The sequence below is a fragment of the Mesitornis unicolor genome, unplaced genomic scaffold, assembly GCF_000695765.1.
Source record: "Mesitornis unicolor isolate BGI_N332 unplaced genomic scaffold, ASM69576v1 scaffold22281, whole genome shotgun sequence".
In the NCBI taxonomy this organism is placed as follows: Eukaryota; Metazoa; Chordata; class Aves; order Mesitornithiformes; family Mesitornithidae; genus Mesitornis; species Mesitornis unicolor.
The window spans coordinates 35871-57482 of record NW_010164739.1 but is presented as its reverse complement, the minus strand read 5'-3'; the positions used below and the strand labels follow the sequence as shown (position 1 = coordinate 57482).

Genomic DNA, 21612 nt, shown 5'->3' with positions numbered 1-21612 from the left:
TTTCCTTGGGTTTCCTCAGAACTAAATAGTCTAACAAAATCTGTACCTTCTCTCCAGAAGCATAGCAAAAAGGGACAGCAAAATATTCCACAATTAACATTTTGCCATGAGGAAAAAAAATGTTCTTGTTTTGGATATAGCTACTTTTGATCTATACTGGTGTTTGCCTCCACTTTGATTTTTTTTTTACAGAGCTCTGATGTCAAAAGTCATTTGTTTGTCCTTCATAAAATATTTATTTGATGCATCCAAAGGGCTCAGAAGCTCAGTTTCCCTTATGTGAAAGCAAGTTGAGTAGATCTGCCATGTCATGGTCACCTTGTTGTTAAGACATTAATCTGTTATCAAATTCACATAGAGCTCAATGGTCAGTAATTTTTCAGTTTTACTCTCTAGTACCTTCTAAAAGGTCTGTTTTCCCAATTAGAGTTTTTAGGACTTAAAGGTGGACTGGTAAGCTGTGAGAGCAGGACACTTCGCTAAGGCCTTGACTTGTCCCATTCTGACTGGAGAAAGCCTTAAGTAGCCCAGTCTGATCCCATGACTGATCTGGCTTTGAGCAGGAGGTTGAGCTAGAGACATCTTGACATTCCTTCCTGTCTGAGTAATGCTGTGATTCTTGATTCTATGATCTTAATTTAATGACAAATTTTATGTGAAAATTTGTAGGTTGATTCTGGATAACATTAAGACATCTCAGAGGAACTTCTGCAGTATTATTGCTTAATTGGGTGTCAGAATCTTTTAGTGCAGATACCAAAAGCAATGTGTGAGCTGGCTTTGAATGAAAAGCAGTAGGAGGGGGACCTCTGGCACCTTGAGAGGCATGTCTGTGTCTAGGTTGATGCCAGTTTAACACAGAAGTGCTTCCCAGCTTCTGGGCCTGTGTGTGTACCTTTGCTGTGGATCCGATTTATTGTCTGGGCATGACTTAACTGAGCCATGGGAAATGTGGAGGGAGTTGTTCATTCAAAGGAATTACAGCTGCGTAGGTTGGACAGGGATTTCTTGGCATTTGTAGGGAGACAGGGACTTTGTTTTGCATGTCTCAGCAGGCAATTTAGATGCCGTTTGAAAGGTTTGGGATTACTGAACACTGACTTCCACTAAATCCTCAACTTGGTAAGAGAGGAGAGCTGCTTCTTTCTAAGTGAGGTAGTGCTGGTCAGGCAACTGGTCACATGCTTTTCAGCCAGCATCTGCTTGTTCCCTCTTGTTTTCTATGAGCATGGGGACTGATTAAATAAGAAAACCACAGTCTTGCAAATGGCAGTGAAAGCTTTACTTGCCCTGATAATCAGTTTATTAAAGGGTTAGCTTGGGTCTGTTAGTTACCTGAGCATAGTTTCTCCTCTTAGAGAGCATTTCTCAGTCTTCTGGAGATCATGTTTTAAGCCTTATACATTTTCTTGGGGTTTTTGTTAATGTTAAATGTTTTAATACCATTTTTAAGATGCACTGTAAAACTAAAATATGTATAGTGTTGTGGATACAGCCACATGGCTGTTTTAGAACAGGTTTGTTCCTAACAGTTTTTGTGTCTGAGGCAGAGAGGTTTTTTTGAATCTGAATTCTTCTTGTTACTTGCTTTGACCTGTTTAGGTAACGAATATTTGATTTTTTTAAAAACTGCATTTGCTTTGCGGTTTGGTAGCTGCTGAATTTCTGCTGTATACCAACAAGCAAGGAATATGAAAAGTTTTAGCAAATTCATAAAAGCACTGCTTGACGGCTAATGCGCACAACTAATACTTATGGGTTGACAAGACCTTTTGTTTTTTAAATGTAGTTTGCTTGCTAGGTGGTGGAAATAGCTATCAAAAATAGTTGAGAATGTCTTGTGGAGCAAATATTAATGATTTTATACTGCTTCATTCATTATGCTTTCTAAAGAGCAAAGCTTTTAGCATTTCTTTTGTTAGAGGCTGTTTAACAGTATATCTTAGGCACGTAGGTGTTGCTAATAAAAAAAAATCATTATGCCTTTTGCAAAATTGTTTAGTTGGTGCATACTTGGATGCACCAATGTAAATAAATCCCTTTTATACTTTAGATATTGGTAGATATTTCCTTTAGTTAGTGTTGTACATGTTAGCCAGTATTTTTCAAAATTATTTTTGCTTAAATGCATTCCTTATGCTTAAATTCTTAAATGTCTGTGACATTTAAGGAAAAGAGAGAAAGAACAAGAAAATGACCTAATGCAGAGCATTAGACTCTATAGCTCAAGTCAAATAGGCTTGAAGTTGTTTCCAAATGTATTTGTGTTGTATAGTATGATTTCTGTAACAGACCAAAATAGTGGCGAAGTCATTATCAGTGTACTGGGACGACTGTGAAAGATGAAGACTCAAATAATAAGTAAAATATTGTATTTGTACAAAGTAGTTTCATAATGTAATCATATCCTATTTTTTCTGTCTCTTAGATGATGAAGCATGCCTGGGACAATTATAGGCAATATGGATGGGGACATAATGAGCTCAAACCAATTGCCCGGAAAGGACATTCCACCAACATATTTGGTAGGCTGTATTTTCTGTTGTTTTATTTGTTTGTTTTCATACTTCTGACCATGCTATCCTCTTTGAAATTCTACCCGAACTTCCTAGCAAATTCTGTTTTAATATAAATCTTTTGAAGTGTGGATGACAGAAGTGCATCCATTATTTCAATGGTACTTCAATACATTACTAAACTATCTTTTGGGGAGGAATGTGTTCTTTCTGTTGCAAAAGCTAAGCTGTGTCTTTGTGCACTGTTACTTCATGTATATGTGTGTGTGTGTGTGTATATATATAGATAAAAGCTACAATGCAGTGATATTTTGAGAAGTAATGATATAAATTTGTTTTTTAAAAAAACAATCTCACCTTGTTTGGATCTTTGTGTTTAATTCCACGAGAATGTGATACAAGATAAAATGCAAGTGCAAGATGCCAAAAAACTGGTAGTATCAAGGTGAAACTTAAAGTAGCTTTTAAAAAAAAGATCTGGGTGAGGTGAAAGTGACATTGTTACTTGATGTGTGACTTGTCGGTTCTGAATCTGTAGACTAGAATGAAAGGGAAAAAAACAACATTCAAATACAGAAGTTTGAGTGTAGGGGTAAGTTTTGAAGAAATTCTTGGGATGGACTGAGAATATTTGAGCAATGGAGTGTGAATGAGTGTTATGAATGGCATCTCGAATAGTATGAAGCATGAGGAAGGTAAAGGGCAAGAAATCGAATAGCCTTGTGTTGCATTTGTGTGATCAGACTAGATGGCTTTTCTTTCTTAAAATGTCAGTGATCTGCAGCTGTGTGGCTGTTCTGGTGTAAATGCACTGGGACAGAGTAAGTAGAACAGTGATTGGAAAGTGACAAGCATATTATTGGTACTTGAACCAGGAAGGAATTAATTTTCTGTCCCCAGTTCTGTAGGACTGATGGTTCAAAAAACACCTGGTTGTAACTGTTGAGGACTGAGCCCTGGAGGTTCTCTAGGTTCATCCTCTGGTATAGCAAAACACATAACCTTGGTGTTAGTGATTGAGGTTAAACCTGTATTGGTTCAGAATGCACAGCACCTAAGGTAACAGAGCCATGAAGTTCATGCATTTATTTTGAAACACGTGCAAGAGAGCTGCTCTGACACTGGGAAGGATCTTTTGAATTCTGTTCAGAGTTTCGTAATGTGTTCATCCACCTTGATATCTGAAGAAGGTACAAATTTATCATAACCATTTTTTACATCAAGAATGAGTGTGAATATACTGTGTATACCTTAAGTATGTTAGTACTGGCTATAATAGCTTGCCTGAAATCAAGATGTTATTGGCTTTTATTGTAAGGCAATTGGCTAATGACTTTGCAAAAGGTTGGTTTTTATTGTAATTGATATTTGTTTTATTTATCTTGCTTTAAACCTTGAATTTGTTTCTTGTGGATGACGGAAATACAGATTAGGGTTGTGTAAGTGTCTGGTTTTCTGTGTGTTTAGTGTCTGAACCCAGAATAAATTATTTTGTCTTAAATCAAAATTTGTTTAGCTTTTTGTTTTCATAGGGAAAAGTAAACTCCCAGTGGAAGCACATTGCAAAAGAAGAGTCAAAGGACTTGTTTCAAAAGTATTGTAATACTTAAAGGGATTTCTGATTTTTACTCTGTCCCTTTTCCCAATCTGTCTTGAAATTGTTTTCATCTTACCAAGTAATCAAGTGATTTTCTTTATATCCAAACAATTTTTCATCAAATTTATTTGCACGATGAACTTCAACCTTAAATAAGTGCTGGACATGGAGGAGAGAGGAGAATTTTAACTAGCCACACTGCTCTCCTCCCCTGCTCCCAGCAATGGAATTGCAATACTTCCCAGCAATTGCAATACTTAAACCCAAACAAACCAACAAAAAAACCCCCACCCACAAATAAACCCTTTTGCCCAAAACTGCAGCACATAGAACCCTGTTTAAATCCATAGGAGAATAATTTCAGCTTCTATACTAGCCCTTTCTGCAGTAAGGACTCTTCACCTTTACAGCAAGGAAACCACTTGAAGCTTGGCATTGATGATGGCTTTTGGTCATGCACTGGAACCTGGTTTCTTATGCTTCAGTATGATGTGAAAGTTGATATTGCTTTACTACTTTATATTCCTTTTATAAAGAAAATGACTGGGTCAGAAGGAGTTGTTGGAGGGGGCAGGAAGATGAGCAAGTTAGCATGCTTAGGAGAAAAAAGCGTCTGGACCGGCTGAGGAGTTTGGAGAGTGAAATGGAAGAATTTAAGGCACAACCAGCACTGAGCCCAGTGCAGGAGGAGAGCGAGAGGCTGAAGGGAAGACCTGAGCAACAGGCTTCTGCCATGACAGACAGACAGATGTTTTTGGGGTTCCTGGACAGTGCTGTGCAGTATTCTCAGATAACTTCTCTTTGCTGCTTTGTACACTGGCACCTCTTTCATTCCTACTAGAAAATTCTCTCTGAAGCTTCTTGTGATTTAGTTGTATGTTCTCTCTAATTCATGGCTTTCCTTTGCATTTTTTCCAGCTAATGAAGTTGGGTCTGATAGTCAAAATGTTCACCTGTATGATCATGTAGTTTTGCTGTTGAATTTACATGCCAAGTATAATTGTAAACCAGTTTTGGTGTGTAACCCAGACTCTATGATGTGAGGTTTTTTTCTTTATGTGGCAGGAAAACATTTTTCTGACGTTTGTTTTTAATGTGACTGAAACAATTTTAGGCAATTTTGAATTCGTTTCAGTATAGTCTTTTCTTTCCAAGAGGATTTCTACTTTTTTTTCCTCCTTGCAGTGCTTATTCTTTGGAGTTTTGACCTTGCTGTCTGAAAGAAATTGTAGGCTTTCTCCACATTCAAGTTTCTGATCATCTTATTCCAGCCAACTGTAGCAGCCAATTCCCTAAGTGTTGGCCTTTTAAAACCCATATGCTGTTTTGTGCCATTTAATTTTTAGCCAAATTATGTTATGATTGCTCTGTTCAAGGCTATTTCATATGAAAAGTTTTTCTGAAGTGTATATAGTCTTCAGTATATTCCAAATCTAGAATAGAATCAGCTATTGTTGATTTGGTGGGTGGTTGATGTGTAGGGAGAGAGAAAAATTGGTCCTTGTACTGGACTAGCTGTCTAGGCTATGTTGTTATTGCTGGTACTTTACCAGTCTCTGTTACCCATAATGCTGCCATTTCCAGTAGTATTTGCCTTCATAGAAGCATTACATAATTCTTTTTGAAATCTGATGCTATTTCTAATAAAAAGCTGCTCTGCAAAACCTGTTTTTATTATTCATCTCAAAGATGATTTGACCCAAACTATTTTCTTCCATTACTGCAGTCTGTTGTAGTTCCATTTCAATTCATAGCACTTCTGTGAGAATCAGCAAGGAGATGTTATCGCTGGTTGACACTGCAACCCTTTGCATGAATCTTTGGGAAATCAGATTTACTGATAACTCTCAAGTGAGGTAAACACGATTCAATTTAGAAGACAAATAAGCCAATTAATCTTCCCTGTTGGACTCCCCTTTTCCCTTTGAAGCAGTATGTATCTGTGCCAAGAGGAACATCAGTGTTCCCAGCATCGCAAGATCTAGCAGGATTCGGGCAGGGGTCAGAGAAGAGGAGAGGAGGTGGCCTTCTTTGCTCTCACAAGTCTTTAAATGAAGTCATTAAAAAAAATAAGGAAGAGTGATTTAAAGCAAGATGGTCTGTGCCTCACTGAAGTGTGCCAGCAAGAACATTTGTTGGCTGCCCTAATTATTATTTAGACGTTTATAACAAAACCTGCTGGTGTTGCATTAATTGACCTACATCTCAAAACTCTTGCCAGTCTTTTCGAGCTGTCGGACCTAGTGACTGTAAATTGTAAAAGAGAGCCTGCTGAAAGTGTTACCTATAAAACTGTGTGGTCAGTCAGTAGTTAAAATCTTTAACAGTACCTCTTCAACAGCTGGGTCACGGCATTAGTAGCATGATGCTGCTTTGGGAAAGTATGACTGGAAATTGGTTGAGCTTTTAAAGACATTTACATTTAGATGACAGGAACCAAACCTTTATAGGTTCAGTGTTGGTGAAACAGGGTGATAACTTGCTGCTATCTTTGTAAAAGTTGCCTGTTTTTGAAAGGACTGGTAATCTCAAAATTTATTTATTCCTATCATACAAGATAAAATAAATTATAAGGCAAGGAGAAAGTACAGCAGAGAGATGTAATTTCTCTTCGCGGTTTAAATTCTTATTTGCAGCTCTGCTGGTGGTTGTAGTGCCTAAGCTAAAAAAAAAAGTTAGTCTGTTTAGATTGCTGGAATAATCTGATGACAGCCACAGGGCATTATTGCAGAGGTGCGGTTCTATGGGATTTGGGTCAAGTTCTCACTAGAACACAAAAGGTGAAGAGAAAAGGCTGACGAAAATTGATGCATGTAAGGTAAGAAGCATGACAAATGCTGGGCCGTACTTCAGAAAGTCTTCTGGGCTTAGCAAAAACTAGAAATCATGGCTGGTCATCATACCTGATGCTTTCTGAGATTAGAATTCTGAAATTTGTGGTCAGTTTTGGGTTGGTTTTTTTTTTGTTGGTAATGTTAACTAAGAATAAAGTGAATATGTGCAGTTTATCAGGTAACAAGTACATGACAAAGTAATGATACGACCTCTTGCAAAATTGTGAACTACTGATATTATTAGCAGTGCATTTCTAAACCTTGCATTTGGAGATATTCTGTCTAGAATAACTGCATTATGTGAAGATGATCTGATAATGTATATATGTCTAGATGTGTTTTGAAGGGTATAAAAAGACCTTTATGAAGTAATAACACTGGAGTTTTGAAGTTGTAGATGCTTGCATGCAGACATGACTATTCTCGTGTGCAAAGATTTAATGAAATTACTATTTTGTATTTTTTCCACACTAGAACTCACTCACCTATAGTGCTTTCATGCCTCTCCTGTTCGCTCATCTCACATGCCATGCAAATGAGATGTCTGCTGGCTCTGTCTTGGGTTAATGTCTTCTGAGAGGAAAATTGCCAGTGAAAGTCATATTGTGGTTGCATTTGTATTACCTAGTAGAGCCTCAAGGCAGTAATGCAGTGCCATATCTCTTCCCTAAGACATGACCAAATATAGCTGTTATCTCTTTTTTTGAGAGATTTTTGTCTGGCACTTTCAGTGTCATCAATGTAATGATGAAAGAGATGTTGAGATGCATGTTGGTTAACGAGCAAGATGTGTCCAAAGGAAGGGTTCACATGGGACATGTAGTGAGCTGAATTTTTTTAAACTCCAGTGCGCTACTTGGTTTCTATCACTTTGTTGAGTGTGTCCTGTTGCCTGGCTGGGCTGGCTGCACAGCCTGGCTCAGCCTCCTCCTGCCAGCATCGCTGATGAACCTCTGTGGCCCTGGAAAGAGTTGCTGAGCCAGCTGCCAACTGCCCACTGCCGCAGCGTGGGAAGCTCCTGCTGCAGCTCCCTGCGTTGCCAAGCAATGGAGATCTGATAGTGCATTTCTCTGCTGTGCCGGGGAGCAGGAGCGGCGATGCTCCCAGGCCCGGCGGAGAAAATGCATTCGTCAGACTGCAAGGGCGTGAGGCTGTTGTGAGAAGGAGCTGAGTCAGGCAGAGGAGTCTGTTTTTCTAATAGCTTTCGCAAGTAGAGTAGAGCCTGGGAGAGTAATATGATTTCTTTGTCCAGTTTGTGGTCTAGAAAACAAGAGGTGGAACACTTCTTGTAAGCACTGCAAGAAAATGCTTTAACAGATTTTTTTTTTAGAAAGTAAATTATTAAGCTATTTAAATAGTTTAAATTATTAAACTGTTATTCATTAATTTATTAAACATTTTTGTCGTCTGTGATCCTAAGTTATTGGACTACCTAAGCTGAGATTAGTTGTCATTTACTTCGAAAGCTCACATAATTGAGTGTCAAGGGTGCCAGATTTCCTGGGCCTTTTGTTTTTCTGGATTTTTTTTCTTTTTGGTTGCCAAATAACCTGCAAATTTATAAACTCTGTTGAGACGAACACTTTTGCTGGGTAGAAACTAGATGTACCCTAAAGTTAAGTCTGAGGGATGACATTTTGAAAATATGGCTAAAAGCTTCTGATATCTTCTCATTGTAAGATCCTAATGAAGAGACAGGCGAAACAACTTCTGCTCAGCATCCTTTTTCTGTGCGTGTGTTCAGACTCTGAATCTATGTGGAGGATAAATGAAAATGAAAAAAGAATACTAGATATACGTATGCAAAGAAATATATTCTTGACTTGTTTTCGTGGAAAAAGACCACATGGTGAGCAGTAGTTTTTATCTGAACTGTATGTGCACAAGTAACCTACCTATCATTGCCTTTTTCTGTGACAAATGAAAGGAGGAAGAAAATTAATTCATGGTAACTCTTAAAGAGGTAATTTAATGATACAAATTTCAGGCCAATCTCTGTATTTTGTGTTCTATTCAATATTAAAGTAAATTAAACTGGCGTTAGGACAGGCCTATGCAGCTGTGTCTTCTGCAAAACCAGTGATGAGTAACTACACTGAGACAATGTTGAGTATTATATGTACATTTAATGTATATGTTTTTTGGCCAGTAACACAGGTTTTGGAAAGATTAAAATTTTAAGAGTGAATGTAAGTCTCAAGAGTTACTGGTTGAATTTGGAATTAGAACAGTGTTCTGATAACACAAGAAAAGTTCCTTCAAGTTGGACAAAAGACCTAACATGATCATTACTCATCCTCCAAAAATTGCTCATGGCAGGTACCTGGGGAAGAAATGTAAGAGCAGGAAAAGCCTGTAGTGAGTGTGTGTTTCTCAGAGTTTTCTCCAGGCTTACAAAAGTTGGTGCAGTGGTAGTGCTTCTTTGGACAAAGATGGCAAGTTTTATTTTATCACTTTTAATTTACTGTTCTGTGGTTTTGTGCAGTCTGCTTTTGAGTCTGTGCATCTTAAGAGCGCCCACTATATCCCACTACAAGTGGTTCCATACTTTGATTCTATATTTTGCAGAAAACTTCTGAAGTCTGCTCACTGTCCTAGGTGACTAGTTTTGGTATTGGAAAAAAACGACCCATTGCTTTTCTTCCTTGCCATTCATGAGCTTGTAGAACTGCACATGACCTTCAGTTTTATATCTGTCTTTCATGGAGATTCTTGGTCTGTTAAGCCATTTCTCATACACTTCTCATATCCTATACATTGTTTTATTATCTCATTTTTTGTGTCTTTTCAAGTTCCTTTCCTAATAATTTTATTTTACATCTTTTAGGCTCCTATGGAGTCTAGAAGCTTACTCTGTGGTAGCATTCCTTTTCAAAATCTTCATTCATTATGTATGGTATTCTTATTTATAAACAATTATTTATAAATATTAAATTTATAAATATTTCCACATGATGTAATAAATAAGCATGTGCTCCTGCAGTCATCTCTGTAGGATGTCACAGGTGGCTTCGCTTCACAGTGGTAGTTGATTATTTACACTCATCTCATTTCTTAGCTTTTAAACAATTATTCATCAGTGTGAGAACAATTTTCTCTTATCCTGTGGCAGGTTAGTTTTCTTAAGAGCCTTTGTTAAGGGATGTTCTTATAGACCTTCTGCATATATTCTTTGCAAGTTCACCTCTTAAACTAAAATTGTTGCTAAGGTAGGGCTTCCTTTTACAAAAATTTCAGACTTTTCTTCAGTTGATCTAGTTTAAAGCTGTCCTCTCATGCTGATAATTGGGCAAATAGTGTTTTGTAGATACTATTGCTTCACTGCAATAGGCATGATGCTTATTCAGACTAAGGTTGTTCTGCAAAACTTGCAAATGCATGCAGGGAGGATGCAATCTGGCTGTGTATTCCCTGTTAACTGTTTCACAGTACTGGTGCCATAGATGAAGACAACTGTGGTTACCTAAGGATACTTTTTGAATGTTACTGCTATTTCATCAAACTGTTACGAGTGTACCTATGTGTATCGGGAAAATTCACCATAAGCAACTGTTGTTTTCTGTTCTTCATTTAATAATACAATATTCCCACTGAAGTCTTCTTGCCCAGTCTGTGTTAGCTCTTGTACAACGCATTTAGGTCAGTTGTTCTGAGTAACATTTTTACGTTTCTGAACTGATGATGTTAAATCTATGGCATTATTCAGAATATTGAAAATTCTGCCTTTAAAAAAAAAAATCCATCTGTGCATCTCATCATATAAAGTGGAATTAGATAAATACACCTTGTTTCTGTAACCTGCCTTATGTTCATGTCTCAAGCTCAAACTGAGAATTTTTATTCTCTCTAGTAGCGTTCTCTCCTGTTTTTGTCTTATAAAACAGATGGTTTGCTCTAAGGGGAAAAAAAAAGTATATATATTTATTCCCCATTGGGAATCTTTGGACTTTTGTTTTGATTTGGGAATTATTTAGGTTGTGGAAATACTGTTCCCGAATTTAAACTTGTTTCTTATTTGGAATTAAGAACAGTGTGTAATAAGGAAATGAAATTAAGGCTATGCTGTCTGTCTTGAACTGTGCTAAAATATTAAGTAAATAGGCATGACAACTAAATAAGGATTAGCATACTGAGCTCTTAAACTGAATATGGTAAGGACAATAACATGGACATGCGTGCAAAGTGGGAGACAGATGCACGTGTGCTTTGCTGTCATCTGAAGCCAGCTACAAAGCAGCTGTAATTCAGGAGAAGCTCGACCATGCGAGTGCAGCACTGTGCTTGTGCCTAATACACTAATATTGTTCACTCCAGTTTTGGACTGTTCTAATGACATTCAAGGGCTACCACACTGAAATCAGCTCCTCTTCTGCTGTCTTAAGGAGAATTTAGAATGTGGTAAAATGTGTGGAAGTGGCCCAAGCTTTTATCTAAAGATGGAAAAGCTTGTGATATGATGGCTGCTAGAAGTGCGTTTTTTTGGTGATGCTTTTCTTGCTACACAGCTGACAAAGTAGTTTAGCTTAAATTGTCTGTAAGAAATTATATCTTTACTGTCTTGGAAGATAAGTACTTAGCTTTCTTCATACTTAAGATTTTTGCACTCAGGTCACACAACCATACTCAAGTCCAAATGACATTTTGCTCTCTTATTTACTGCCAAATATTAATCTTGCTTTGCTTGCTGCTGGGTTTAACTGGCTGCTGCCTGTATTGAGGTTCTGCCTACTTCTGAGCCATCATTCTCAGGTACTATTCCCTTCAATCTTCCACCTCCTGATTTCTCAAAATGAAGTTGCTCCAGATCTGTATTTTTGGTTAGATTTTATTGTTTCCTGTGTTAGCTGATTGCCATCACCATTCACTTTTCACCCATTATTCTTCCCTCCTTTCTGATACACTACTGTCCTTTCCTTTCCACTCGATTTAATGCCATCTCCTCTCCCTCCTTTCTTTCCTATTCTGAAGCTTATTCTAATCTTTCTCTCGTGACGTTGCAGCCTTTCAGTTATCACTTGGTGTTAGCCTTCCACTATATTGTGGTGTGCTTCTTTCCTCCTCCTATCTACACTAATTCAGTTTTGAATTTGGAATTAAGAACAGTGTTTTCAGTTTTTGTTAAACAAACTAAGGGGAAAAAAAAGACAACTGGAAGAAAGGTAGAAAATTGAACCAGCCTGATATTAATATGCTAAGCCCCTTTCAGATTTAGTTTTGAGGACATCCAGGCTTTGTACTACTTTGAGTCTGCATTCAACTCTTGCTTGTATGAATTCTGAGTGAAGCTGAAGGGCCGCACAGGATTTAGTTGGAGAGCAAAGTAAAGCAATCAAGTGAAGAACAGAGAAGAGGAAGGTTTACTCAAGGATAAATTCTTAGACAAATTTTTAAAATTTGAGTCTTAAGGACATAGCTATTTAAGCAGCAGTTTGTTGATTAGTAACATCTACCTGCAGGTCTACTATTAAATAGATTTTAAGAACAAAGAGTAGCATACACTAAAATGTTTCACTCCTATTAGTCCCTCATTTATAAAATTAAGGACAGCATTACAGTTGATTATTTAATGTTATTTATATGCTAAAATACTCTCTGGTACCAAAGATTAGGAACTCCTTTTCATGTTGTCTATTATTAGCGATTTAATAGAACTAAGCAATCAACATGCTTAGGGTTTTTGTTCTACTTTTTTAATTAGCCTAAAATCTTAAAGGCAATTGGTTTCTTCATGGGTACTTAAAGGCTTACTCATTGCATTTTATGTCTGAGCTGAAATAATACATTGCAGTTTTGTATGAAATGTATGGTTTCATTGACTAATTTTGAGGCACTTGATTTCACAATGGAATTTAAATCTGTTTTAAAAAGTTTAATTAATTTCCTTAAACATTATCTTTTTCCTTGTGAGTCATTCAGATATTTTACGAGTAGTATGCTTCAGTAGTGGCAGCTTTATTGCCAAAGCCTCATTAGAGATACAGAAAACTGAGTTGGTAATTGTTTGCTTTTAATTTTCATGTTACATATGTTTCTACCAGGTCTGTAATTGTCTATCATGTTAAGAAATCCTTTTGCTACAGTCTGAAAACTTGAGTTTTTGAATCTTTTTGAGTAGAAATTGCTATACTTTCTGTAGATCAGCCTCGGCTGCATTTTTCAGCCATTCTGAAGCTGGCCAGGCAGGAATATCAATAACAAGAATATTTATTTTTTTGAGACCATCATAACTCTGTATTTAATGTCAGGCTGAGTTTATCAACGAAGCATTTTAGCTCTGTTGCTAGTGATTAAGAAATCTGCCTATGTGAAAAATAACGAATCTTTCAGGTTAAAGTGTGTCAGGGTGTAATGCCTTGAGGAGGCTTTACATCTCTTGTTTCTGGGATCATTGCTATGGAATAAGGAGGATCTGCTCTATGCTTGGGTACACATGAATTGTGGGGTTACTCTGCCAGTAGTGCTGGACCACTCTGAAGTTCAGATCGCCTGCCAGAGCAGAAATTTAACTAGGATATTAAGTTGAATTATCCTTTGAGACTTCGGTTCTCTCAGATTCCTTTTGCAAATGGATCCCCTCCCCACACCTCCAATTAAACACAGCAGTAATCAAAGGTGTTCTGCACCAGTAGGAGCATGTTCTGCTTCCAGTAAATTATGTTTGTCCAGGGCCCTGAAAAAAACCCAAGAACTGGATGTGAGTGCCTATGAGATGAAAACTATTTCTGGCACACAAGATCTATCTGTATCTTATGGTTCTGTCCATCAGTGGGATCATCCCATTGGTTCTGCTGTTTTAAGAATGAAAGCCATTTCCTTTCATCTAGATCTCTAGTCTCTATGCGTAACTAACCGTAGATTCTAGCTTTCTAATGCTAATGAAGAGAAGTTGACTTTCTGGGGTGTAAAATAACATATTTCCATAGCAGGGATGCCTTGACATGCAGGTATCACCCAAGTCATGGAAGGCAAACTTCTTCTCCCTGGAAGTGTTCAAGGCCAGGTTGGATGGGCTTTGAGCAACCTGATTTGGTGGGATGTCCCCCTCCCAAGGGGATGCCTTTAAGGTCGTCTCCAACCAAACCATTCTATGATTCTCTATTTGCTATTTGTATGGTATAGAGGCAGTTGTCCTCAATAACAGCCCAAAAGCTTTTACTATATCCAACTGCTTGTTTTTTCTCAATCTTGCAGGTTCCTTTAGCTTTTCTCAAAGCATGACTGGTGGTGGTATATGCAGGGCTGGCCTTGGAAACAAGAATAAGAGTTTCTATTAAATTCCCCTGTTGTTTTTTTTCCACTGGTTTAGGAAATAATAAAACTACCGTGATTTTAAAGGCACTGATGAGCATCCCACTTCTGGGTCTTTGATCTGCTGTCTCTTCTGCCTAATAATAAAACTTTTCCTTCTCAGTCACAGCATAAGGTAGAAGGGTAAGAATGGCTACATCCCCGTGTTATATGGTATGGAGTATCACTTTGGTCAGTTTGGGTCAGCTCTCATGGCTGTCCCCCCTCCCAGCCTCTTGTTGACCCCTGGCTTATTCACTATTAGAGGACAGAGTGGGTAGGTGGGGGAAGTGAAATCCTTAGTGCTGTGCAAGCACTTCTCAGCAATAGCCAAAACACTGGAGTGTATCAACACTGTTTTAGTCACAAATCCAAAACATAGCACCATAATGGCTGCTGTGAAGAAAATTAACTCGGCTCTAACCAGACCCAGTGCATCTGCTCAGCCCTCAACTCAGACTACTGAAAGCCCCCATGGAAGTGTTTTTCAGAAGCAGTAGTGAGATTCATGTGTGGTGTATACCTGTTGAAGATAAGGGCAACATGTCAAATAATCAAAGTTTCTGTGACACACCTGTCTGATGATTACTTTTCAACTCTGAGTGCATGACTTAAGTTTTCTGGCATAGAGTTTTAATTTGTCATCTTGTTCATTATTTACATAGGGAGGCTGTGTCTCAGATTTTCATAATCTTCTCTGGTGGTAATTGGTCAATGCTAGTTCACGTATTTTCTGTAGTACTTCACTGCTTCACTACTCTTCTGCTTCCACATAATAAATACACTAAGCAACCCTGTAGCTGGTATCAGACTCTCTAAATCTCTTTACTTATCCTTACGTTACAATGGAAATGGGGTATTTATTTTCTTCATATCCCTTTCGTCATGAAACGCATGACAACAGTCTGTCTCCATGTGCTTTGATAGTCTCTTCTGAGACTTTGAAATGGTATAAATAAACTGTTCTTCCTCTAGCGCTTCAGCATACTGAAAGAATTTTAGATAGGAAGACCATTTTTCTTTTAATGGCCCTGCTGTTTAACTTACTCATATGATTTGCTGGATATTTCAGACTCTAGATTTATGTGCTGTCAAGTGAAGGAATTATTTGTCTAATCTCAGGAAACTGAAGTCTACCTAAATATAAATCTGACTACTGTTTTGCAGTCCTTTGGAATGATACTCTCGCTTAATGAGAGTGTGCACGATTTTGTTAATAGTGCAGCTATTTCATTGCTAAATTCCTTCCATTAGCTTATGATGGATGTTCTGTTTTATTTAGAATAATGAGCACTGCATTCATTAGACAAACGTCATTAAATTTGGAGCTCAATCAACTAGAACTATAATTATATGGAGAGGAAACTTTCTAATAATCTAACATTTGTAAAACTGAGCCCTTTTGGAATCAGTTACCTTATGCAACATGACCAACTGAACCTTGTATTGAACAGAGGCAGACCCTGGGAGGAGTGCCTTCAGCTAGGAGAGGAGTCATTTTCTATTATAATTTAATTGTTTTAAAGCCTTTTTCACCACAATGAGACAGCTGCTCTCTCTGTTTCTGGAACAATAACAGACCAGGCTGGTTGAGGTGGTAGTAAGCAGCGTATACCCCTCTAAACTGTTCTCTCATTGTTCAGAATTACTTTATTACTTTTCAAATTACACCTTCTGCAGTTTTAAGTCCAGGAAGACTATTGTCTTGTCCTTTAGGGCAAAATTTATGAATCTTAGCATGGTTGTGAAAGGGAAAAAAAACCATACTCTATTATGAATGAAAAATTATTTTTCTTTGTGGTCTTGGACTGAATGGTTTGTATCAACGTCAGGAGGATGCCTATCCATTGCAGTCTGGTTTTCCCTGTAGCACCATGGGTGACCCTAATGTAGACCAGTGATCTTTGAATACTTGCTGTTTCTTCCTGCTTCAGATTTCAGCTACTGCCTTGCTGGTAGTGCAGTGCATTTTAAGACTGAGGAGGACTGCTGTGACAACATCAACTGTTCTGGCTGTGGACCTCAGCAGGTACAGAAGAATTGAGTAGAAGCTGTTATTTAGGAACAAATTAAGAATGACATCTTCTCCCCATAGGCTTCCAAGAAGGAAGCTGAGAGCAATTAATTAATTTTACACTCTAACTCAACCTAGTGCAGCCCACCAAATGGATTTAAGTTGCGCCTATCTTGCAATATGGGACAGCCAAGGTGTTACATTAAGTGTATTTTCCTCTGTGTTGCCTTATGTCCAGCTCTGTCCTCTATTCCTGTATGCACAAGGGTGCCATACCCCTGTAGGGTATGAACTCTACATTTTGGAGTCTTCTCCCTCAATGCCTGGCAGGAGGGAATTAGCTTGCTTTGTGCTGATTGACACTAAAGGGAGAAGAGTTGGTAGTCAGTATGTTTCAAACTATTGACTTCTTGTCTCTTGAACTTTTGGAAATGTGTTCAACCAGAAAGTGTTAAAAAACATAGATTGTCCTTCTAAGTCTTCCTCAATGAAGAAGTGCTGGGGTGTGGTTAGGATTAGTTACCATATGTTTTAGAAGAAAAAGGAAAAAGAAACCAGATTTGGTTGAAATAGCCTACTTATTCATAAGAAAGAAGAAAACGGAATAATTTATTATGGATTGGGTAACAAATTGGTATCCTTAGGAGACCATGGTAAGAAATACTTGAGCTCTCACATGGAGTCTAGAAACTCTAACCATACTGATCAGCAGCATCTCAAGAAGAGGCACATGTGAGCAGAAGGGCTTTACTCAGTAATGTTTTGTTGAATGTTTGTGGGTCTAGGAAGACAGACATGAAAGATGAGAGGAAGGGGCAAAAAGGCAGTAGGGTGGAGTGTGGCCCAGACAAAAGTTTGGAGTATGAACCTATGCCTTTAATTGATTCTTAGGGGCAAAAATGCAGAGCAAGTCTGTTTTGCTCTATCTGACTGCATTTATTTGTGTGGCCGCAAACAACACTGGAGGATTTTGTGTGAAACAGGTTGTCGTTTAGTCACTACTGAGGGATACTGGTTTAGGTGAGATTTCTATATATGGACTTGAGGGCTCACTTTTAACACCTTGAGGATGAAAGTAAATTTCTTGTCTGTGTTTGAAGTCCTGTTGTTCATTCACTATGGGATGCATTAGGAAACCATGGACACTTTTGGTCAATTCTAGAGAGAGCTCTATTCAAGCAGTTCTGGCCTTTCTACTCTCTGGATGTGTGTATTGGATTGAATCATGGGCTTTTGCATTTCCATGGCCCTTCTTCCATGGATCTGTCCAGAGAACTCTATGAAAAAGTTTGTTAAAATGTGTGATTTTTGGGGCTATTTTCTGCAGAGCTGGAATATAGATATTCTTGTGCCCAATATACTGCTGCCCCTCCTTGTGGGCACTTGAACGTACTTTTGAGAACTAGAAAACCGTGGATGATAGTACAGTGGTGTCTGAACTCTTTCTGGGTTGGGAGGAGGATGACAACACTAATCCATCCCCATGCAATGTATTCTCACCCTGTACCAATTACAGAATATGATTACTTAGTGATGCAGTTATCATTGTGTTTAAGTTAGAAGGTTTTTATGTTTTGATATTGTTACAAGAGGAGCTGTCAATTTCCCAAGGCTATGTATCCCTATTTGTTCAAACACCTTGTGTATTTGAAAAATTATCAATGTGATTTAAATAAAAAAACGAAAATCACTTTGAGTGCTATAGCAGTATAACACATTCCAACTTTATGTCAAAAATACCTTGTCAGCTAATATAGAAGCTAGACCCTGTGTCATGGTCTGATTTGCATATTTTTGAAGTGATAAATTAGATAACTGTCACATTATGCTTATGAAAAGGTGCGAAGTTAAGTGCATGCTCTAGCTCTGCTCAAAGCGACCTCCACTTCAGCACAAGTGATGGAATTTGTCATTTGACTGAAGGCATTAAACCTTGAAGTACTTATGCACCAGGGTGAATTCATTTCCTGAGAGTTATAGGTATGCCTGTTGGCCAATTTGTCAAAGGATATCTCTTTTAATTAATCTTGCAAAAGGTAGTGTGTCCTGATCTGTGCTTGTATATTCTTAACAAACACTGCTGACTTCAGGATTTCCATATCTAGTTTAATTAAAAGAGAGGCATGGCTATTTTTTGAAGAAATTAGTTGGCGATTACTTTGCCATAGAGACTGTTTTGTTTAATTTTTATTATTTGGGTAACGAAGTCCCTGAAAATGGAGTTAAGTTTGTGCGTAAGTATCAGTCGTTTAGGTGTGTAAAAGAGATACAGTGGGTTGGTGGCTTCATTCAGCTATTGCTATACTTGAGGGGAAAAAGATCTAAACAGGTGAAAATCAGAAATTAATTAATAGAAATAGCCAGGCAGGAACACTGTGCTGTAGAGATTTCATTATGGATGAAAAGCACATTAAAAGACATAAAATTGGCTTAACTTGTTAGGAGACTACTGTCATTAAATTGCTAATCATAAAATTATTGTACTGTTTTATAGAATACTGGTATGAACAGTGAAATTCAGCTACTTTCTTAGTGCGTAGCAAGTTTTATACACTCCATGAGAATAAATAAACCCGTGGTAATTTTTGCTTTCCTCTGGAAACAAAGACCTTTGCCTACTACGGACAGTAGCTTAGGTTGGGATGGCCTAAGGCCGTCAAGGCTAACACCGGCAATGACTCACCACCTCTTCATCCTGTCTCCCTTGTACAAACTGATGAGTCATTCATAAATCAACTCCAAATTGTTGCTGTTTCAAGTGTATGGCATTTCGGTGTAAAGGGCCATTGACTTTTATTTGGCTTTAAATGCTCCACTTTAAATGGTGACTGGGGGATCCATTAGCAGCCCATAGTGTGGGTCCCTGCAGGCAGTGAGTGAACATCTTTTGGGCTGGGGCTTTATCTGTCAGGCCAAGCCAGGGCATCCCTGCTTTCAGTCCATGCTTTCAGTGACTCGGTAGCTTCTGTAATTGCAAAACTTGGAACGTTTCGGTAGTAAATGTTGGGAAATGCAAGACATTACTGCAAATACCGATAGCTTTATCTTGCATATGCTATTTTTTAACACTTTTGGCCTAGAATTTGTAATAGCTTTTTGAAGCTGAATGTCTTTCTGTCTTTTTTTTGTGTGTGTGTGTCAAAGTACGGTTGCTCATGTTCAGGTTAGAAAAGCAGATGAGAAGCGTTTTTTTTCCTGTATTTAGTATTCCTTTCTCCCCAGGAGCCAAACAGTGCCAGGGGAGTGATGCTTTGAAAGAGAAGTGTGATCCTCTTATGTAGCAGCTAATTTCTTGCTCATTTTGGTTATTCTTTGTGCTGTCATCTTTATAATAACTTTGCTTTTCTACAGCTTGGGTTATTTTCTCATGCTTGTAATGTTTAAGACAAGTAATGAAATAATCACTTGTAATAGAAATTCTTCTTTTTACATGTAGGAAACTCACAAATGGGTGCTACCATAGTAGATGCATTGGACACTCTTTATATCATGGGGCTTCACGATGAATTCAGAGAAGGACAAGAGTGGATTGACAAAAACCTTGATTTCAGTGTGGTGAGTAGAGCTTGCTCTAATATTTCTCTAGTTCTTTTCACAGTGTCCCTCTTGAAGGGAGAGAGAAGTGGTCTTTCAGCTGGAACTTAAAAACTTATGATTCAAATCATAAGATGTAAGCCTTAGTGAAGTTCTCTGTGTTTGTAACTTTATTTTGGAAAAAACCCAAACCAAAACATGCAAACCAAAACTCATCCCAACCCTTTCACACTTTAATTCCAAGTAAAGTTACATCTATATATTGTATTTTCCAAGTACTGATTATAATTGGTTAATGGAAGAAAGGGAAAGTGGTCAATGAGAACCAGTGAAGCCTCAGAAATGCAGGAAGATGAGACTTTACTAGCTGAAAGTAGTTGGAAATAGCTGAGCAGAGAGACACAATTTCCCTTCCAAACTGCAGTGCCTAAATTACTTAACAATACAATCTCCTCTTCTTCCATGTGGCTAAGATGTTTTAACATGAAGAATGCCACGTGAGTCGTCTTAGTTTGCCTACAGGTTCTGAATCTATCACAAGGATTTTCCAATAGGTCATACAGCATCTGACATTCTTCGTCTGTGCAGAGTTTGGAAGCATTAAGTGGAAGAAATGGCTTTATTTTATCTTTATTGATTAATGTTGTTATTACTAATTTTGGGACTGTTATAGTCTCTGTGGTGCAATTTGTATTTCAATCCTTGGACTTGCCCTGTGTTTCCAAAAATAATTTTTCATTCAGTAATGCACAAAATGTAATGTAGATATACAGTCAGAATTGAGCAGGTGCTTACTGTTAGTTTTATATTATCCTACATCTCAGAAATTATTTGTTTTTTCATTTTGTTTTATACATTGACTGTGTGATGAAGATTAAAGAAATTCTACTCTGCTTTTTTCAGTTCGTGCCAGATAATTTTTCAGTCTAAAGTTGAAGACCCTAAATATATCGCTGTGTAGACATAATAGCACCATTATGAGGGTGAACTAAAATACTTCCATAACTTTTGTCTGATCTAAGGCAATCTCAGTATAAATTTGCAGAATTAATCTAGGATTTGGGTGGAAGAAATTTACATGACCCACTGGGATTCGAATACAGCTTGTGTAGCAGAAAACATTTCTGAAGGTTAATGGGTTGTCTTATATATACACCAGACTTGAGCAATTTCCTTATATGATTTGAAGTTTATAAATAAATACATAAATTTGTTCCTCTTTGATTCTTTTACTGGGAAATAGAAATCATTGGTTTCGCTCTACACTGTACCATTGCTTGTGTGATTCATGACTTTAACAGGTATTAAGTGGAATCATGCTGCTTTGTTGAGATTTTTTTTGTATCTCCTGTATGTGAATAAAATAAGTCTCTTACTAAAAGCCTATATTTGAGAGTATTCAAACTTTAGACTTCTAATCATCAGTGCTATTTGAGGAAATCTTTAAAGTATTCATATAATCTTTTTGAAATAAGTGATATGTGTAAAATGCATTTATTTTGGATACAAGCGAAATGCATGATACAACTGCATGTGCCATAGAAATAATGTGAAAGGAAAGACGTACCCATACATTTCATTTCAACTGTGTGCTAATTGGTGAGTCAAGAGTACCTTGTAGTGACTTGACTGGATAAAAGGAAAAGTCTCTCTTATCACAAAATATTTTAATAAAACTAGATTTCTGTGTCTAATGGGTTGAATGAAGAGAAGTTTGTGGGGGAGACAGATAGAGTGTATGCAGGCAAAAGAGTGAATGGAGTGCAGAGGGAGGCAGAAAGATGTTAAAACTATCTAGTTTCTCTTAATTTTACAATGGGTTAAATGAGT

General features: G+C 37.6%; 1 protein-coding gene across 1 annotated transcript in view; it reads left to right on the top strand.

The window, feature by feature from the left end:
• Positions 1-2432: 2432 nt before the first annotated feature.
• LOC104548411 (mannosyl-oligosaccharide 1,2-alpha-mannosidase IB-like) overlaps positions 2433-21612 on the top strand; it is a gene marked incomplete at its 3' end in the record, with an annotated part of 44406 nt that continues 25226 nt past the window's right edge. Inside the window, exons 1-2 of the mRNA XM_010194424.1 lie at positions 2433-2525; positions 19685-19803. Of these exons, the coding sequence (XP_010192726.1) occupies positions 19696-19803 (108 nt within the window). The remainder of the gene's footprint in view (positions 2526-19684; positions 19804-21612) is intronic.